A 17,273-nucleotide genomic window follows, 5' to 3' on the forward strand; every position below is an offset into this window, starting at 1 on the left:
AAGCTGAGTGGAAAGGAACATCTACTCTGAAATTGAAGTTAATAGCGACTTCAGAAGTGAGTGTCTCCCAGTATTGCATTGCAACGACAGGGAGCAAACCAGTCTTCTTAAAGACCACTTTGCTCGCAGGTAAATCCAGATGTTCTACTGGGAGATGTCTTTCAAATCTGCCCACTTCTCTCGGTCAGTACTGTCCTAGCTGAGGCTGCCCATCACCTGGACCATTGCAGTGGCCCCCTAACTTTCACAGACAATGCAGAGGGGTATACATAGTAGTCTTCTAATGACCGTAATAGTGACACCAGCTGGCCTCCCTGCTCTTCCTGGAACATGTCACATGATGTCCTGCCTCAGACCCTTAGCACGGACCCTTCTGCATGGCTTTTCATGTCATTTGACTCCTTGGCTCAAGTGTCATCTCAGAGAGAGCGTCTCTGGACACACTGTCTAATTCAGGATCCCTGTCCCCACTCCCTTACCTTACTTCATTTTTCCTTTGTAGCACATCTTGTGGCATTATAGTAAATATTTGTTTGTCTTGCTTATTGGACTCTAAACATCTTGAAAGGTGGGGCTGTACTTTCTTGTCCTCCTCAATACCATGTCTCCAGAGCCTGGGACAGTGCAGTGCTCACTCACTGTTGTGTGAAATTGGTGGATATTCTTGGGTACACTCTATGTGCTCACTGCACTGCAGTCACAAGGCCTTTTAGCTCCTAGAATCTCTCGATGCTCCTTCCTGACCCGGTGCCTTTGCACGTGCTGTGCCTTCCTTCTTTATGGTCTGCATCCTCTCAGTGGGCGGCTGGCTCCTTCGTATCTCCAAGTCTCTGCATAGGTTTCCTTCTCAGATGGAACAGCCTTCTAGCCTGTTCTTCTCCAACTCAGTGTCCCCGATCTCACTCACAGCACCCCCTCATCTTCACTCTGTCAGCACCCACAGTCTCTGTTATAAACATCGCCTTGCCCTCCTTTCTCACTGATTTTCTTCTGGCAAAATCCCAAACCTCCTTGCCCCATTTTCTCATTTCTATCTCGGAGCAACTGAACGCGCCTAGAAAAGATTGCTGTGGTGCCCACGGACTCGCTTAAACGTGTATCCACAGGTCCAGGGCGCTCACGCTCCTGACAGTTCTGACCTGTTTCTCAATCAATCTCCACTTCCACTTCTTTTAAAAAAAATATTTCATTCTTTTTAAAATTTTTTTTATTGATTTCAGAGAGGAAGGGAGAGGGAGGTAGAAACATCAATGATGAAGAGAGAATCACTGATTGGCTGCCTCCTGCACACCCCCTACTGGGGATTGAGCCTGCAACTCGGGCATGTGTCCTGACTGGGAATGAAACTGTGACCTCCTGGTTCATAGGTCAATGCTCAATCACTGAGCCACACTGGCCGGGTTGTTTCAACTTCTTACTTGCATTCTTTCTCTTCTCAAACTTCTACCCTGAACCCTCCTCCACCAGCCTGTGACCTCATACTTCACCACGGGAATGGATGGAATCACATGGAAACTGACTCATGGCTCCCTATTTTTATTTCCAGTTTCTCTGTAGGGCTAGTCATGCATTTAGAATTCCTTTCCCTAGGTAGAGTTATTAATCAAAATATGTGATTCTTCAACAAATGACAAATGCTAGCAAGGATGTGGAGAAAGGGGAGCACTAGTACACTGCTGGTGGGAATGCAGACTATTGCAACCATTATGGAAAACAGTATGGAGTTTCCTCAAAAAATTAAAAATGGAAATAAGTACTTATTTCCATTTTATAAGTAGTATGTGTTAATGCAAAGTGCGCAGAAACAAGTAAAAAAGGGTGTGTTCTCCACCCAAAGGTAACCTATGTTTACATTTTGCTCTCCTGCTTTTTAGATTTTTTTCCCAAGGCCAAGTTATTTTTGGTGTTTTTTATTTAGCTAAAATCACATTATGTTCTCAGATAGAATCTAAACATAAAGACATGGCCTATAAGAAAAACAGAAGATACTTACCACTGGTCTATGTATGTAGATTATTTAAGACTGACTATGCTTGAGGGTTTAATTATTTTTTTAAATTATGATAAATGAGACTTAAAAAAAAAAAAGGTTGCCCACTTTAAAATCAGACTGAATTGAGGACTTTGAGCTACAAGAAAACAAGATTTTGTCTAATGTTTAATGTACCACTGGAAAGGCAGGGGTTTTCAAATTCAACAATAATGGTGATTTTGGATTCTTTTTTCATTTACAAGAGGTCTGATTTCTCAACTCCACCCCCTTTGGGGCTTAATAAAGAAGCTGAGGTGCAGAACTTTTTAAAACAAAAAAGATGAGTCATCTTTTTTATTTTTAATCTTTTAAAAAAATTATTGATTGATTTTGAGAGAGAGAGAAAAACATTGATTTGTTGTTCCATTTATCTATACATTTCTTAGTTGATTCTTGTATGTGCCCTGACCAGGATTGAACCCCAAAACTTGATGTATTAGGATGACACTATAGCCAACTGAGCTACCTGGCCAGGGCCAACAATGAAATTTCTTAAGAATACTACCATGTTTGAATTTCTAGATTTTTTTCCCTAAGGAAAATATTCTGGCCTTATGGTATCTTCTGGTACCTCATTTAACTATCTTGTTAGGACATGCAAGTTTTACTCACACTTGCCACAGATACATAGCACTGGGTTAGAGATTATGCATTTTATCTGGGAGACAGAACATTTTCTGCCTTAAGGAATGGACAGTCTCTAGGTGAGGAAACAAAATGTGTTTACACAGAATAAAGAGTCCAGGTAATGTAAGCCAGAGATCATTAAATGTCACCTGCGAATGATAACTTGTAAGGGTTTAGCAAAGAGGGAAGTCAGCTGAGGACCTCAAGTTTTAACTTAGAAGGATAAAGTGAGGGCTTTGGGAGGTGGTGTTAGGATCACCAAAGGAGAAATGCACAAGGCCAAAAGTGGTAAGGGATTACAAATTTGTTAGGTCATCTGGAGACAAGATGGGCTGAATCCCAAAATGGTGCCAGCACCCAGGGATGGAGAGTCAGAGGTCTTAAAGGACTCTAGGCGGGGGTTTCCCAGTGGGGAACTCTCTGGGAGGGTCCAGAGAGGAAAGATAATGGTCTTGGCAGGTGAAATGTGCTCTAAGCGAAAGGGAATGTCGGTTGTGATGCGGCCTAAAGGTCAGCTACCAGGGGAGGGGTATTGATTGACTTAATCATTTGGTCAAACCTAACATTCCAGTATTTTTATGTTATGGAATAGGGACGGAGGTCATAGTTACTTCCTGCTGAGGGGGGACATTGAGATCATAGGGGAATGGACTTTGATTTTAGCCGGCCAGAACACTGTATAGATTCCTCATGTTTGGGGCAAAGGGTTACGGGAGCATGATTTCCCCTAAGAGACTGGTTGGTGAAGACTCAAAAGTGGTCCTGAGGCAAAGATGAAAAATGTCACAGAATATATGGGCCAAAAACGAGGATGAGGAATGGGAATGTTAATAGTCCTATGAAGGGAAATAGCCAGGTATACCAATTTGATTGGTAGGTGGTGTTAAGGTCACCAAAGGAGGAATGCATGAGGCCAAACGCTTGCCTGGAATCTGTGTTGTCTTGGGGAGGAGAGAGTTTTCTGCCCTGATCACAGTGGTGGCATGTCTACCACTGCTTGCCCTCCCCAGACGCAGAGGGGTTTTGCTTCCCCAGCAGCCGTGAGTCTTTCCCTGTGTCCTACAGGCAGGAGGGTTTCCAACCTCTTCCCCACAGATGGCTTTTGCATGTACCCGCACCTTAGAAGCAATAGGGTTTTGCTTTGTCTATGGGGCACATAGGATCCACTTCTTCTCTCCCAGTGGCTTTAGGGCTTTAGGGCTTTTGCTTCATCTGAGAATTTCCAGGGGGGGAGTAGGAGGTAAGGTCCTGCAAAACAACGTTCCTCCCACCAGCAAGAATTATCTAGACAGGGGCTTCATGCCTTCTCTCAGCTGCAGCCCATCACCCCCTTCATATCCTTACCATGCAGGGACTTTCTCCAGGCGTCTGCCCTGCCCCAGTGTCTCTTATGAGTACCTAGTGGAGGCTTGCCAGCAAATGTAAACTCATTGTTTCTGGGCCTTCCAGAACCTTCCACATGGACGTGTCAGCCCACAGTTGGCCTTTAAGAGCTTGTGAACATTTTTGGTGATTTCTTCTTTCCTGCTTGGCACTCTTTGGAATTAGTTGCTTCACAGCCTCAGCTCTTGGGTGGCCCAGGAAAAGCGACACGGTCACTTGTTATCTGGATAGCTCTCCTTGCTGGTGGGAGGAACGTTGTTTTGCAGAATCTTACCTCCTGAATCCCCCCTGGATATTCTCAGTGTTGGTTAGTGTGAGTCTCCGGATAGGATTTCCCCAGAAACACAACTTTCATGGTTTCCAGTTTGGGTTTTATTCATGTAACAGGGCTTTGTGCTGTGAACTCAGGCTGATACTTTCCACCTAGTTTTTCCTTGTTTTCTCTCTGAGCTTTTTGACTTGTCCTCCGATCCCTCCTCCCCAACAAAGAGTTGAATCCAACAACGGTTTTATTTATTTAAATATTTTTTATTGATTTCAGAGAGGAAGGGAGAGGGAGAGAGAGATAGAAACTTCAATGATGAGAGATAATCACTGATCGGCTGCCTCCTGTACACCCCACATTGGGGATCAAGCCAGCAACCCAGGCATGTGCCCTGACCAGGAATCAAACCGTAATCTCTGGTTCATAGGTTGAAGCACAACCACTGAGCCAGGCAGGCTGGGCGAATCCAGCAACTCTTTTTTAATTTTTAAAACAATGCCTCTTTACTGAGTTTTAAAAACATTCAATGTGGAATTTAATAAACAACAACTTTTGCTTTGGTTAATCATGTTTTATCTGTTTTCATGATCTTTATGTAAATTGTATAATTGCACCAACAAGTACAACCAGCAGGAAGTGGTTTGGAGACAAACAGGAGAGACTGGGAGAGCACAGAACTCAGCTGGCCAAGTGGGAGGGATGGACACAGGGTCACTGGAAGCTGGTTCTGGGGCATTAACAAAACACTAGAGCAGGGGTCCTCAAACTACGGCCCGCGGGCCACATGCAAATACAAATATTGTATTTGTTCCCGTTTTGTTTTTTTACTTCAAAATAAGATATGTGCAGTGTGCATAGGAATTTGTTCATAGTTTTTTTTTAAACTATAGTCCGGCCCTCCAACGGTCTGAGGGACAGTGAACTGGCCCCCTGTTTAAAAAGTTTGAGGACCCCTGCTGACTAGAGTATATTTTGTCTGAACCAAACACTTCTTGGGGAAAAACTGAGTTTCTTCCAGATATTGAATTCTTCATTATTTCTTTTCTGATGATTACTTATTGGGTAGCATCTAAATTTTTGAAGATTTTAGGTTTTTTTCCCCCCAGTTTTTTTTTTCCTTTTTAAATGAAAAATACTAAAAACTGAAATAGTCTAAAAATGGCTCCAGGTCACATATCGTACACAAGATATAAAATCTGATGAACACTTATAGGCAGTGGAATTTGTAACTTGATAGTGTTAGAACTATGTCTTCTTTTTGTTCTTTTTTTTTTTTTGGAGGGGTGGGGCAGAGAAGTATGTCAATAAAAGTTCCTTGTTTATAAAACTTTATTCTTTTAAAAATTAAAAGTAAGCTCAAAGTATACCCAGAAAAAGAGGTCCCCCCTCACTCTGTTCCTATCCCACTTTCTGTTCCCTGTTGGGGGTGGTGACTGTCAGTAGCTGACAGTCAGCAGCTGGGAATAGGATTCAGCCCATCCCCATTCTCACAGGAGTGTGTGTGAGGTCACATGGACCCGGGACAGACCAAGAAACAATGTGATTCAGGCCACATTCCCTTCAGAGATCCTCCAGGCGAATTTTCCACAGAAACAATTACACTTTCCAGGAACGTCTTAGGGGAGGAAACCAAACACCACGGGAATCCATGACTGTTTTGGCTGTGTTCCCTGCCCCCTCCCTGGATTCGTTACTGGTGGCAAGGCTGCCCTGCCTGTCCCAGGTCCTGGGCCCCTTCCAGCCCTAGGGAGGCTCTTGGGCCCTGAGCCCTTATGGGACACACAGTGTCAAGGATTCCAAGCCCCAGGAGACCCCAGAAGTCTCCCTTACCTGTGCGACTGAGGGGGCACCTGCTCCCATTGAAAGAATTTGACGTGATTTAAGGGCAACTTCGCCAGCAACAGGTTTGGTTACCTGTTGTAAAGATAAAATGAAATCCCAGTTCACAATTGGTGGATTGGTGTGGACATGTGTCTGGAGAAAGCTACAAGGACCAGACTGGTCCCAGATATTTTCACAAGAATAGCTTCCCTAGCAGCGATTTTTTCCGAGCATTTTTCTTCAAGAGAGAGAGTCAGTGCCATGGTTAATTCTGGGACAAGCCCATGTACACCAGTGCATCAGTCCTCTAGGGAGGAGGCTCGCCCAGCCACGTGTTGACAGCTGTCACGGAGGAATAAAGCATGCCAAGGTGCCTGGTTGCATCTTAAGTAAAGGAATACTTGATCAGACACTTGGAGGGATGGGGATACTTTTGACAAGTTCTAACAAACTTGGCGTGGCTTCTAAAGGTCTGAAGCCTCAATTTCTTTATTAAAAACCAAACCAAAGAGTTCAGTCATGTTGACAGAAAATTTGAACTGCAGGATGAAGGGCTCCGTGAAACTGAGAGCGCAGGACGGTGGCTGCGTGAGGTGCAGGTGAAAAGTGCATGTCCCTGGAGCACTAGCTGCAGACAGGCTCGCCAGCCACACCTGCAGGAAAGAAGCTGCTCCGGGGTTCGGTGGACTCTAGGACCCAAGGTAGCCGCATCATAGTGGGTCCCCAGAATCACTTCTTCACGCTCAGCCTCACCCACATTAGCCACGGGAGAATGTGAGCCAAGGGGTGGACAGATGGTGTTCACCCCGACGGCAAAGGACAGAGAACACTCTTCAGGAAGCGGGGCGCTGGCAGACGGGCTTGCTGACTGTGTTCTCCGAGAAGAGCCACCTAACCTTACAAGTGACAAGTTAGTGTAGTTCTGCCATTTTCCGCTGGAAATCTTTCAAAAGCCATTTGATTGCCTCCCTTTAAACTCAGCACACATAACATATGTCAGTTTTGGGGGGTGGTTAAGGGCCACCATTCAAGATCAGTTGTCCTCAGAGACTATGTGAGGTCCCGCTCTTGCACTAATTGGGCCCCAAATGTGGCCCCTTGCTCAGCGGGGGCTTGGGTGGTCAGGAGTGGACCTTGATGGTGGTGAGTCTGCCTGGTCATAGGTACTGACCCGGGGTGCTCAGGTGCGCTCTGCTCCAGCTCGCTTACTGGGCATCCCTGTTCTGCGGGGTACAATGCCAGCCTTGGTGGGGCACTGGTGAGATCTGTGTCCACCTGGCCAGGCTGTAGTTCCCAACGAGTTAATGAAACTCCAATCCAGGTGTTGCTGTGGAAGTGTTTTGTAGATGTGGCTGACACCTCTAATTAGTCGACTTTAAGTGAAGGACATTGCTTTTTATACTGGGGGGCATCATCCAATCAGCTGAAGGTCTTAAGAGAAAAAACTGAGATTTCTGGCAGAAGAGGAAATTCGGCCTCAAGACTGTAGCATCAACTCCTGCCTGAGTTTCCAGCCGGCCAGCCTGCCCTAAAGATTTCATCCCCACAGCTCCTTAAAATAAAGCTTTCTATATGTGTCTCTAGCTCTAGCTTATCTGTAGCTCTATCCTTGTCTCCATCTCTGTCTCTTACTGGTTCTGTTTCTTTACAGAGCCCTGACTGACACAATGATCCCAATGGTTGGAGATTAAGATGGGGAGGAGTGTTTAGTTAGAGAAAAGCCTCGCCCTCTTCCCATTCCTATCACTGAAGAATCAAATAAGCCAGGTCCCCTTGTACCTTGAGGGAGGCTCTATGATCACCCAGTGCTTTCTCTGAAATACCCATGCTGTGTGTAGGCGGTGTGACTTTGTCAGCGATGACACCATTTTCATCAACCTTAAGCTTGTGTCTTGGAGATGGGGTGGTTGGCCCAAGTCAGCCTTTAAATAACTGAGGAGCTTTCTTTTATCATAGATGCCATTTTAACTCACCTCTATTCTCAAAAATGGACCCCAGCTTCTCTTCAAATGATGGCGACGTGTATTGATTGTTATGCCTTAAGTTAAAATAAAATGTCTAAGGCAGTGGTTCTCAACCTTCTGGCCCTTTAAATACAGTGCCTTATGTTGTGACCCAACCATAATATTATTTTTGTTGCTACTTCATAACTGTAATGTTGCTACTGTTATGAATCGTAATGTAAATGTCTGATATGCAGGATGGTCTTAGGCGACCCCTGTGAAAGGGTCGTTCGACTGCCAAAGGGGTCGCGACCCACAGGTTGAGAACCGCTGGTCTAAGGCATGCTTCCCTGCTTTTTCTTTTTCAATTAACCTCTCAGCTATCAGAGCTGATCACACCTACTGGGCTGATTTGATCAGATTTAAACAGTTTCATGCAATGAGTTGGCTCCTTAGACATTTTTTTTGATAAAAGGTAAACTAAGTCAAAGTATCCAAATAACCAGAAATTTCCAAATTTGTTTGACTTAGTGAAATATATTAGTAATTTCCCATTGATTTTCAGAGAGAGTGAAAAGGAGGGGACAAGCGGGAGGGAGAGAAAGAGGAGAGACACATCAATTGATTGCCTCCTGCACTTGCCCCATTGGCGGGGGTGGGGGGGTGGGGGGTGGGGCAAGGATGGAACCTGCAACTTAGGTATATGCCCTTGACCGGGAATCAATCCTGCGACCCTTTGGTGTACAGGCCAGCACTCTAACCACTGAGTCACACCAGCCAGGGCCAGTTGTGCATATTATTACTAGATTGGTGAATTAGAAGAAGTGGCTCTTAACCTATGTGAGAATTTAGCCCAAATTGAACATGCATGGAAAAGTTCAGCTTTGCGTAGCTGAAATTTCCAGGGTCCTATGCAGTGTTTGGAGATGAGATGGGAAGGATGTCTCATGTGATTTGGAACTCTTGGGTTAGGTTCATGATAAGAAGCCTTTCATTTGTAAAATATTATATATGTGAAATTATTAGAAAAGGAATTGCACTTGTGGTTCCAAATAATGAAGAATCTGTGTAACATTTTATCAGTGACTTTTAATAAAGTGTTTGTGGTTTGCTGATAAATATTAAGGTGTATTGTGAGAAACTGAAAACTCTTAAAAATAGCAGCTCTCTATTCTGCCACTGGCAAAGAAGTAAGTCAAGTGTATTTGCCCTTCTGTCTTTGCTATGGTTAAGAGCCTCATCAGCTCTATTATTTATCTGCATTAAGAAATAGGAATAAAATTCTAAGAATACACTAATATAGAGAGGTACAATAATTTGTGAATATATATAGACTTTTATTCTCTAAATATACATTTTATACTTTTATTGAAAAATTAATCTTGCCACTGTTCTGTCTCTTCCCCCTCCACCCCCGCCCCCCAGATCTTGTAAGAAAAGTACTACAAAAGAAGTTTGAACTCTCAATGGATTATGGGAAGGTAATTTTTGTTGATGTATTTGTTATTAAAATAAGTATGAAAAATTTTTGACTGACTTTAAAAGTAAATCTTTAAGCAACTGGTTATGTAATCTGAAAAACCTTTTTTGATGAACTTTTGTGGAATATTGGAGCACCTTATAAATCTCATTTGAACTACAGCAAAAATGACAAAAGGAGCATTGAAAGAAACCTTCACCTTTCAAATTGTATGTTATTTAAAAACTAAAATTTCCATAAAGGCAGTAGTAGGCTACTTCCTTAGCTAACAGAGGAAAAGTTCCTTGAGGAATGTGGGAGTTGGGGTGCCAACCCCCATGTAGTCAAAATTCGGGTATAGCTTTTGACTCCCTAAATCCTTAATTACCAATAGCTGTTGAAGAGACTCAAAAAGAGCCTGGAGGTTTTGCTAGAAATAAATGACAAAGATGTTTTCATGGGTCTTAAAGTCTGCAGACTGAACACAGCTAACAAACCCCAGAAGTGTTCCAAAGGAGAGAGCCACGGTCAGAGTTGTTACAGGAGAGTCACGTTCTTGAGACTAACCCTGTGTCCTTGGCCTCTGGGTTGGTCTGAGGTCATGATCTTCTCCGTGACCCAGTGGTCTGAATGCTGGATGTCAAAGGGTCTGGATACGTGGACATTCTCGCCTTAGCCCTTCACGGGGTAGCCAGAGATTTGATGTACAGTCTAACCTCCTTTCTTGAATGTCTCCCATCTCAAACAATTTGATTCTCAACCAAGTTGTTCACAGGGAAAAAAGTCTTGGTTGTTGACCAAAATTTCAGTTTTCAACCTGACAACCCTTCCATGCTGATAGCTCAGCATGACAAAAAGCGTCTTTCCTACAAACAAAGAGAGAATGCTTTTGTTGCTGGTGATTAGCACAATTTTAAAACATAAAGAGGCCATAAAGAATGCTAATGTTGTTAAGGGTGGGAAAGTGCTCACAAAGTAGCAATCACAAAAACAAAACAAACAAAAAACCAGCAATCACAGGCGATTGAATAGATAGAAAAACTGTTGTTGATTTGGATAAAGGAAAAGCAGTTAACTGGTGATAGCATTGAGGTAGCAAGCCATACGTGAAAAATTTCTTTAAGGTTAGTAGGGAGTGGTTGCATAAATTTAAGAAAAGTGTTTATTGATAAGTTAGACATGTACTGTATATAAGAAAGGTTGAAACAGAATCATTTGAGGGTCTGGAACAGATTAAGTCAATTTACATGATTTCTAATGGGAAAAAAATTATTCCGTTTTTGAACAAATCGCTTCTCAAACAGCCTTCTGGAAGGGATTAAGTTCAAGAAACGAGGTTCCACTGTATATCTAGACATTGATACTGGGCTTGAAAGTTCAAACGTTTAAGTTCCCAGGCTATTTACAGGAAAAAATAGCATCATTTCCTCATACCTCAGCCTACTTGATTTCACAGCTCGACTCTATGTACCTTCACTCTATTACCCATAGCCCACTGTTGGCTTTACCGATAACATAAGCAATTGAGTAACACATGTTCTGTATGTTATATGTATTGTGTACTGTGTTCTTACAATAAAGGAAGCTAGAAAAAGTGTTATTAAAAAGTCATAGGGAAGAAAAAATATATTACAATACTTTGCATATTTATTGAAAAAATCTGGGTATGAGCAGACCTGTTCTGTTCAAACCCATGTTGTTTTTAGGAGCAACTGAAGAGCATGATGATGCACTGCCTATAGGAACATGCTCTCCTTTCCAAATGAGGAAAGCGTCTTCTAGGTATCGCAGAAGGCGGTGCGAGAGTGGATAGAAAGCTGTGCAAAGAAAGCCCTTGACCGGATCATCATCTGAGGCTCACTGGAGCTCGGGCATGAGAGCAATGCTGGTGTGCGTTGATAACTACTTCTTATTGTTACTGATTGAGCATTACACCGACAGGCTCTGGCCTGTGCTCCACCTGACCTAACGCACTTAACATGCACGAAATAGTACATGCAAAGCACTTAGAACAGAATGATGCAGAAAGCACGTTGCTCCTCACTGTTTCTCAGGTTGTCTTTGCAGTAACCGTGTAAAATAGGAAAATGCAGACACGCAGTGGCAGGGCTGAGCTGCAAACCATGGCATCGCAATGATGATACCCTGGTACATGCATGACAACCAGCATGGCAGGGAGAAGGTGGAAAGGCACCCCACTCCCCAGAGGGGTTTGTTGGTGCCCCATCAGACATGACAGACAGGCTGACGTCGAGGGAGGGAATGAAACACGAACAGTCAGCTGCCTGGTGTAGCTCACAGGCTGTGCTGCCTGTCTGCAGCCCAACGTGGGCGCCAAGAGCCGGTCTCCTACTCACAGCCACTACCAGGGCCATTTTAAAGGTTCCTGCTCTTCCCCAAATTTCCTGACACCCTCTTCAGAGGAGGAGCCTGAAGTCAGTGTTTAACATGCACTGTGGGGTGCCCGTGGTAGTGAGTTTGGGAGGAATCAAGCCTGGGGGGAGGGCCCCCACCCAGGAAGCCAGGCTGAGGTCATTCAGCATGCCCCATGTGACCCTGGAGGCAAAGGTATCGGCACTGCCCCCGCCAACATTTTGGATATCTCATTTAAAAGTTAATACTATCACATTCTTCTCTCCCATCTGTGGAAATCTGCCATCTAAAACAATAGTTTCTATACTTGGATTTCTTGGACCAGACAGTTTCAAAGAAGTAATCTGGGGAATGACCTAGAGCCACCTAATTTCATTTTGCCACATAAGGACATTTATTAAGTCAACCATAATAACTTTTGTTTCCTTTTATACACATTTCACCTCCTCCACCCCCCCCCCCAAAAAAAGATAGTCTTATAAATTGAGTGAATTTTGCTTAATGGGAAACTGATTACATCTTATTTTTTGACTTCCCTGAGGGTTGGTCCATCTTCATTGCTGTGGGCCACTGTTTAGAAATCGTTGGTCTTAGGCAGTGGCTCCTAGTCCCTCAACTCATCATTTATCTGATTCTGAATAGGCAACTATTGTATGCCAGGTCCTGGGCTGGGCACTGGGGAGAGGATGGCAAGTGTGGCTGTCATTGTTCTCCATGCCCCTGAACGTACAGCCAGTCACCCCAAGTGGAGTGAGTGCTGTGAAAGGGCAAGTAAAGGACTCCAAGGCAGCATGAAGGAGGATGGGCAGCAATCTCAATCTATCTCAACGAGGAGGAGCATACAACAAAGGATGTTTAGTTTTGGGGGGGTGGGGAAGCATAATGGGAAAGATATTCTGGACAAGGAGGCAACATGAGGGAGCACAGAGTGAGGAAGGGGAGAGAGCAGTTGCTTTCTGGAGACTGCAGTGGTCGGGGCGAATGGGGCCATGAAGCCAGGGGTAACCCTATTGGGCCACATTAAGAAGTCTGACTTAAACACAGTGAGGCCCATGGGATGCTATTAGGCGAGGCAATGATACCACCAGGTTTTTATTTTAGAAAGGATACTTTGGGAGGTGGTGCCTTTGGCTCCGGGGCTCTAGGCAGCTGCCACTTCTCTATTTTACGAAGGCCACATGGGTAGCGTGTTAAGCAATTGCGTCTTTCCTTCCCAGTCCCCTCTCCATACCTGATCAGTGTACCTATTCAAAACCTTCCCAGAAATCCAAATGTGATTCAAATGTAAGTTCCAGAACTTGATTCTACCAAAGCACTCTGCCTCCAACAAGCACTCAAGGTTTCTATGTCTGCCTTGTATTGGTCTTTCTCTCACCTGACTTTTCTCTGCGGCTGACCTCTCATGCAACTTTTTCTGTTTTCTTGATGCACGCTGCCTCCGCCTCCCACAAACTCCACTGCTGTGGCCTCCACAGCCAGAAAGCGTGGTGTTGACTCTGCAGGTAACGTCCTTGTCTGCTCGTCCCCATTGCTCTGTCTAAAGCCATCGAGTTGGGTCAATGTAATGCTTTTTCCAGAACTTCCTCTCCCTCACTGTCATGTCCACCATAATGGTCTTTAGATGATTGGTTTTACTTTGGTCTCTGCCATCGTTGTCTTTAATTGTCCTTCAGTTGTAGTAGTTCAGGGGAGAAAAGTGACCCATCTTGGCAAATTCGGATCCCGATCTTCCCTTCAAGGCAGTTCACAAAGCGCCCCAGAGATCCTGGTGTTTCAGAATGTCATCAAGGCCCATGAAATGACGTCTGTCCTTATAGTGTCTGACCTAATATTTAGTAACATAGGAAAGCTTGTGTATCAAAGATAAAATTTGTGTTTGGAGCTAAGGAGAGGATATATTTAAAATATGTCAATACACTTTCTCTCCTGGGTTTGGGTTCAGTGTTTCTTAAGACTCAGAAAGGATTATAAATTCCTTGAAAAATAGTAAGTAATTTGGAATATTTGCTGAGAAACTATAGCAAAATGTATAAATAAGAGTTTGGGGTTGGTTTCTCAATTGGCTAAGGATGTAAATCCTCAAGGGAGCCAATGAAGACTCTCCCTGTCATGGGCCTTAGTTTAATTAGGACCAGGTACTTGAAGAATGTGGCAAAATTTTGCCACTTTTTTTTTCTTTTAGCATCCTAACCTCAATATCTAAATAGATAATATTCGAGTGCCATGTGCCCTTGACTTAATAAATACTCTTAAGCATTTGCCCCCAGAGTTAACCAATAGGAGTTGAGTATTTGCTGCATGCTGGGCAGTTGGCTAGTTGTTTTCCCATTAAACCATTAACTGTGTGTCCCTCACACTGTGCTATGGGGTCGGTGCTACTGTAACGCTTTCCAGTTCAGGGAACCAGACGCCCCTGCCGGGACTGAAGGCCCGTCTTCTGACTCCAAGCTCAGCCTTCTCTCTAAAAACATCACGTTGGCTCCTGGGACCAACACTTACGTTTCATTCACTTGGCTCAGCTTGGCTGTAGAACCTGTTGCTAAGTGGCTAGCTGGCCCCTGTTGCAAACTGCCAACCTATAATTTTTCTGCCATTCTTTAAAAACGTCTTATTTTATGGAAAACGGAACTGCATGTGAGTTGGAATGAGGTGAAGTTTTGTGATGCAGTTGCACAAATTTTTCTGTCTCCTAGAATAAAATCAGGAGCGATTATGGAAACATAGTTTGGTCCCATGCTTGTATCTAGAATTTGTGCCAGTTGCTAAGCATCTAGGCATCTAGTAACTGTCTGAGACCCAGGCAGCTGTGCCCAGCCTCACTGGCTCTCAGTGCCACTTAGTAGGTGTCCACCCCATGCCTGGTACTGTACTTGGCACGCTATTGCTACTCCTACATTACCCGCAGTGGTCACAATGACCATACAAAGTATGTTATTCCCAGTGTGTGGGTGGGAAACTGAGTGGCCACATCTGGCTCAGAAAGTCTGATCCTGTTTTCTAAATTTCAGTGTATTCCAGCTTCTTTTGTAACTGACCATGAACTTGACATTAATTGATTCAATCCAACTGCTTTGAATCCTTGATAACTTCCACTGGTCCTATTTTTCTGGTTAAAAAACACCCTATATGTCTTCATTACGCAAGCACTTCTGCCAACATTGGTACAGCACTTAAAAACACTATGTCTGGGGTTGAAATAAAACCATTTGCAACTTGACCCTGTATTTGGACGTTTTCTCGGGAGTTGAAAGAGGATAGAAACAGCTGACCTCGTGTTCGCATCGCTCAAATCTCTGCTGCCTCTGTTTCAAGGGGAGCTTCCAAGTGGGAATATGTGCTCAGAGTGTCAAACAGGTTCAAGAAAATGAAGAGTGTTCACGGGGCGGGGGGGGGCGGGGGGGGGGCTGTTCCCCTTGTTCTGGGTTCCGGCACATGCGGATTCTTCTGCTTGACTTGCAGGTCATCCAGTATGAGATCGGGATTCTTTTCGGTGTTGTCCTGGGATTGCTCTTTGTCATCCTCATGCCGCTGGTGGGGCTCTGCTTCGGTCTGTGCCGCTGCTTCAACAAGTGCGGCGGAGAAATGCACCAGCGACAGACGAGGGACGGGCCCTTCCGGAGGAAATACTACGCCCTCGCCCTCCTGATCCTCTGTGTGCTTATGAGGCGAGTAGGATCTCTGGCAGCAGCTGCCTGGGTTTTGGGTGGAGGAGGACTGTCTCGTGTTTTACCTGTTAAGCCCGTGAGTTAGTTTAAAATGAAACGACAACAACAAAACCCTCCAAAAACAGAAGAGAGAGAACAAACATGTCCAGGATGGCTCAGAAAGATGTCACTGTGACCAGCAGCTAGCCTTGTCACCAAGCTGCCCTAACCTACGTGCTCAGCCAGGCCTTCCATGTTTCTTCACTTTGAAGACATTCTGGTGAACCTTAGACTGCAGGAAGCATTTACCTCCTAGAAAGGTGGCTCCCCCCCCCCCCCCCCACCACCACCGTTCTCTTAAAACAACATTTTTATTGATTTCAGAGAGGAAGAGAGAAGGAGAGAGAGAGAGAGAAACACCAATGATGAGAGAGAATCATGGATTGGCTGCCTCCTGCCCTGCACGCTTCCTACTGGGAATTGAGCCCATAACCCAGGCATGTGCCCTGACTGGGAATTGAACTGTGATCTCCTGGTTCTTAGGTCCATGCTCAACCACTGAGCCATCTCCCTTCTCTTAAATAGCTATTGGGGACAGGCAGCCTGCAGAACGGCAGAGCAAGTATTTGCTAGTTGATTTGTATGTCCAAGGAGATCTTAAAGGATGGGCATGGTCCCCGAGTTTTGCAATTGGAGAATATTGGAGAATGGGATGAACTTTCTAACATTGTATCTAGTTTCTTTAATTTGCAATTAAGCCGCTCCCCTCTCTTAAAGTCTGGAGCACACATCCCAATTTAGGATGTTTTTTCTGTGGCTTGTACTGCTGAAAGTTTTCAAACTGACTAGCAGATCTGAAGTATCCTGCTTTTATTTTAGGATGGTGACATTTTGTTAAGAGTTTAAATCAGATTCCTCAGCTGAGGAATGTGCTCTATGACATTGGCCCCTGCCTTCCGTGGTTGTGATATTCTTCATCATTCCACATTTCCTCATTCATTCAACCAGGCTGCCAGCCACAGAAATCAAGTACAATCAAACATCTCAAACAATTCGGTTCTCGACCAGGTTGTTCACAGAAAAAATGTCTTGGTTGTCAACCAAAGCTTGAGCTTTCAACCTCACAACCCCTTCATGTTTGTTTAAAAACAAAGGAGAGAATGCTTTTTTTTTTTTTGCTAATCCATGATCAGCACAATTTTAAAACATAAAGAGGCCATCAAGAGTGCTAATGTTGCTAAGGGTATGAAAGTGTTCACAAAACAATAATTCCAGGCAATTGAATAGGTAGAAAAATTGTTGTTGATTGAATAAAAGAACAGCCGTTAGCAGGTGATAGTGTGATAGTATTTTGGAGACAGTGATATATGAAAAATTCAGTTAAGGCTAGTAGGGGGTGGTTCAATAAATTTCAGAAAAGAAGTATATATTTATAGCTTAAACAATACATTAGTCATGTACTGTATATAAGAAAGGTTAAAATAGGGAGTCATTTGGGGGTCTGGAACGGATTAATTCAATTTACATTATTTCTAATGGGGGGAAGAAATGATTCAGAGTTCAAACAAATCGCTTCTTGAACAGCCTTCTGGGACGAATTAAGTTTGAGAAACGAGATTCCAAGGAGCCCCAATTACTTGAGGCTACGTGACACTTTTAAAACTTTTATCTCACAGCACACATTGAATTTATATATGAATTATAGATAGAAAAGTAGTATTTGAGA

General features: G+C 44.0%; 1 protein-coding gene across 1 annotated transcript in view; it reads left to right on the top strand.

The window, feature by feature from the left end:
* Positions 1 to 17,273, top strand: part of PROM1 (prominin 1) — an 88,354-nt gene that overhangs the window by 26,457 nt on the left and 44,624 nt on the right. Inside the window, exons 3-5 of the mRNA XM_059675250.1 lie at positions 9,497 to 9,552; positions 13,379 to 13,405; positions 15,363 to 15,568. Coding sequence (XP_059531233.1) covers positions 9,497 to 9,552; positions 13,379 to 13,405; positions 15,363 to 15,568 — 289 coding nt within the window. The remainder of the gene's footprint in view (positions 1 to 9,496; positions 9,553 to 13,378; positions 13,406 to 15,362; positions 15,569 to 17,273) is intronic.

This window comes from Myotis daubentonii, chromosome 1, assembly GCF_963259705.1.
Source record: "Myotis daubentonii chromosome 1, mMyoDau2.1, whole genome shotgun sequence".
In the NCBI taxonomy this organism is placed as follows: Eukaryota; Metazoa; Chordata; class Mammalia; order Chiroptera; family Vespertilionidae; genus Myotis; species Myotis daubentonii.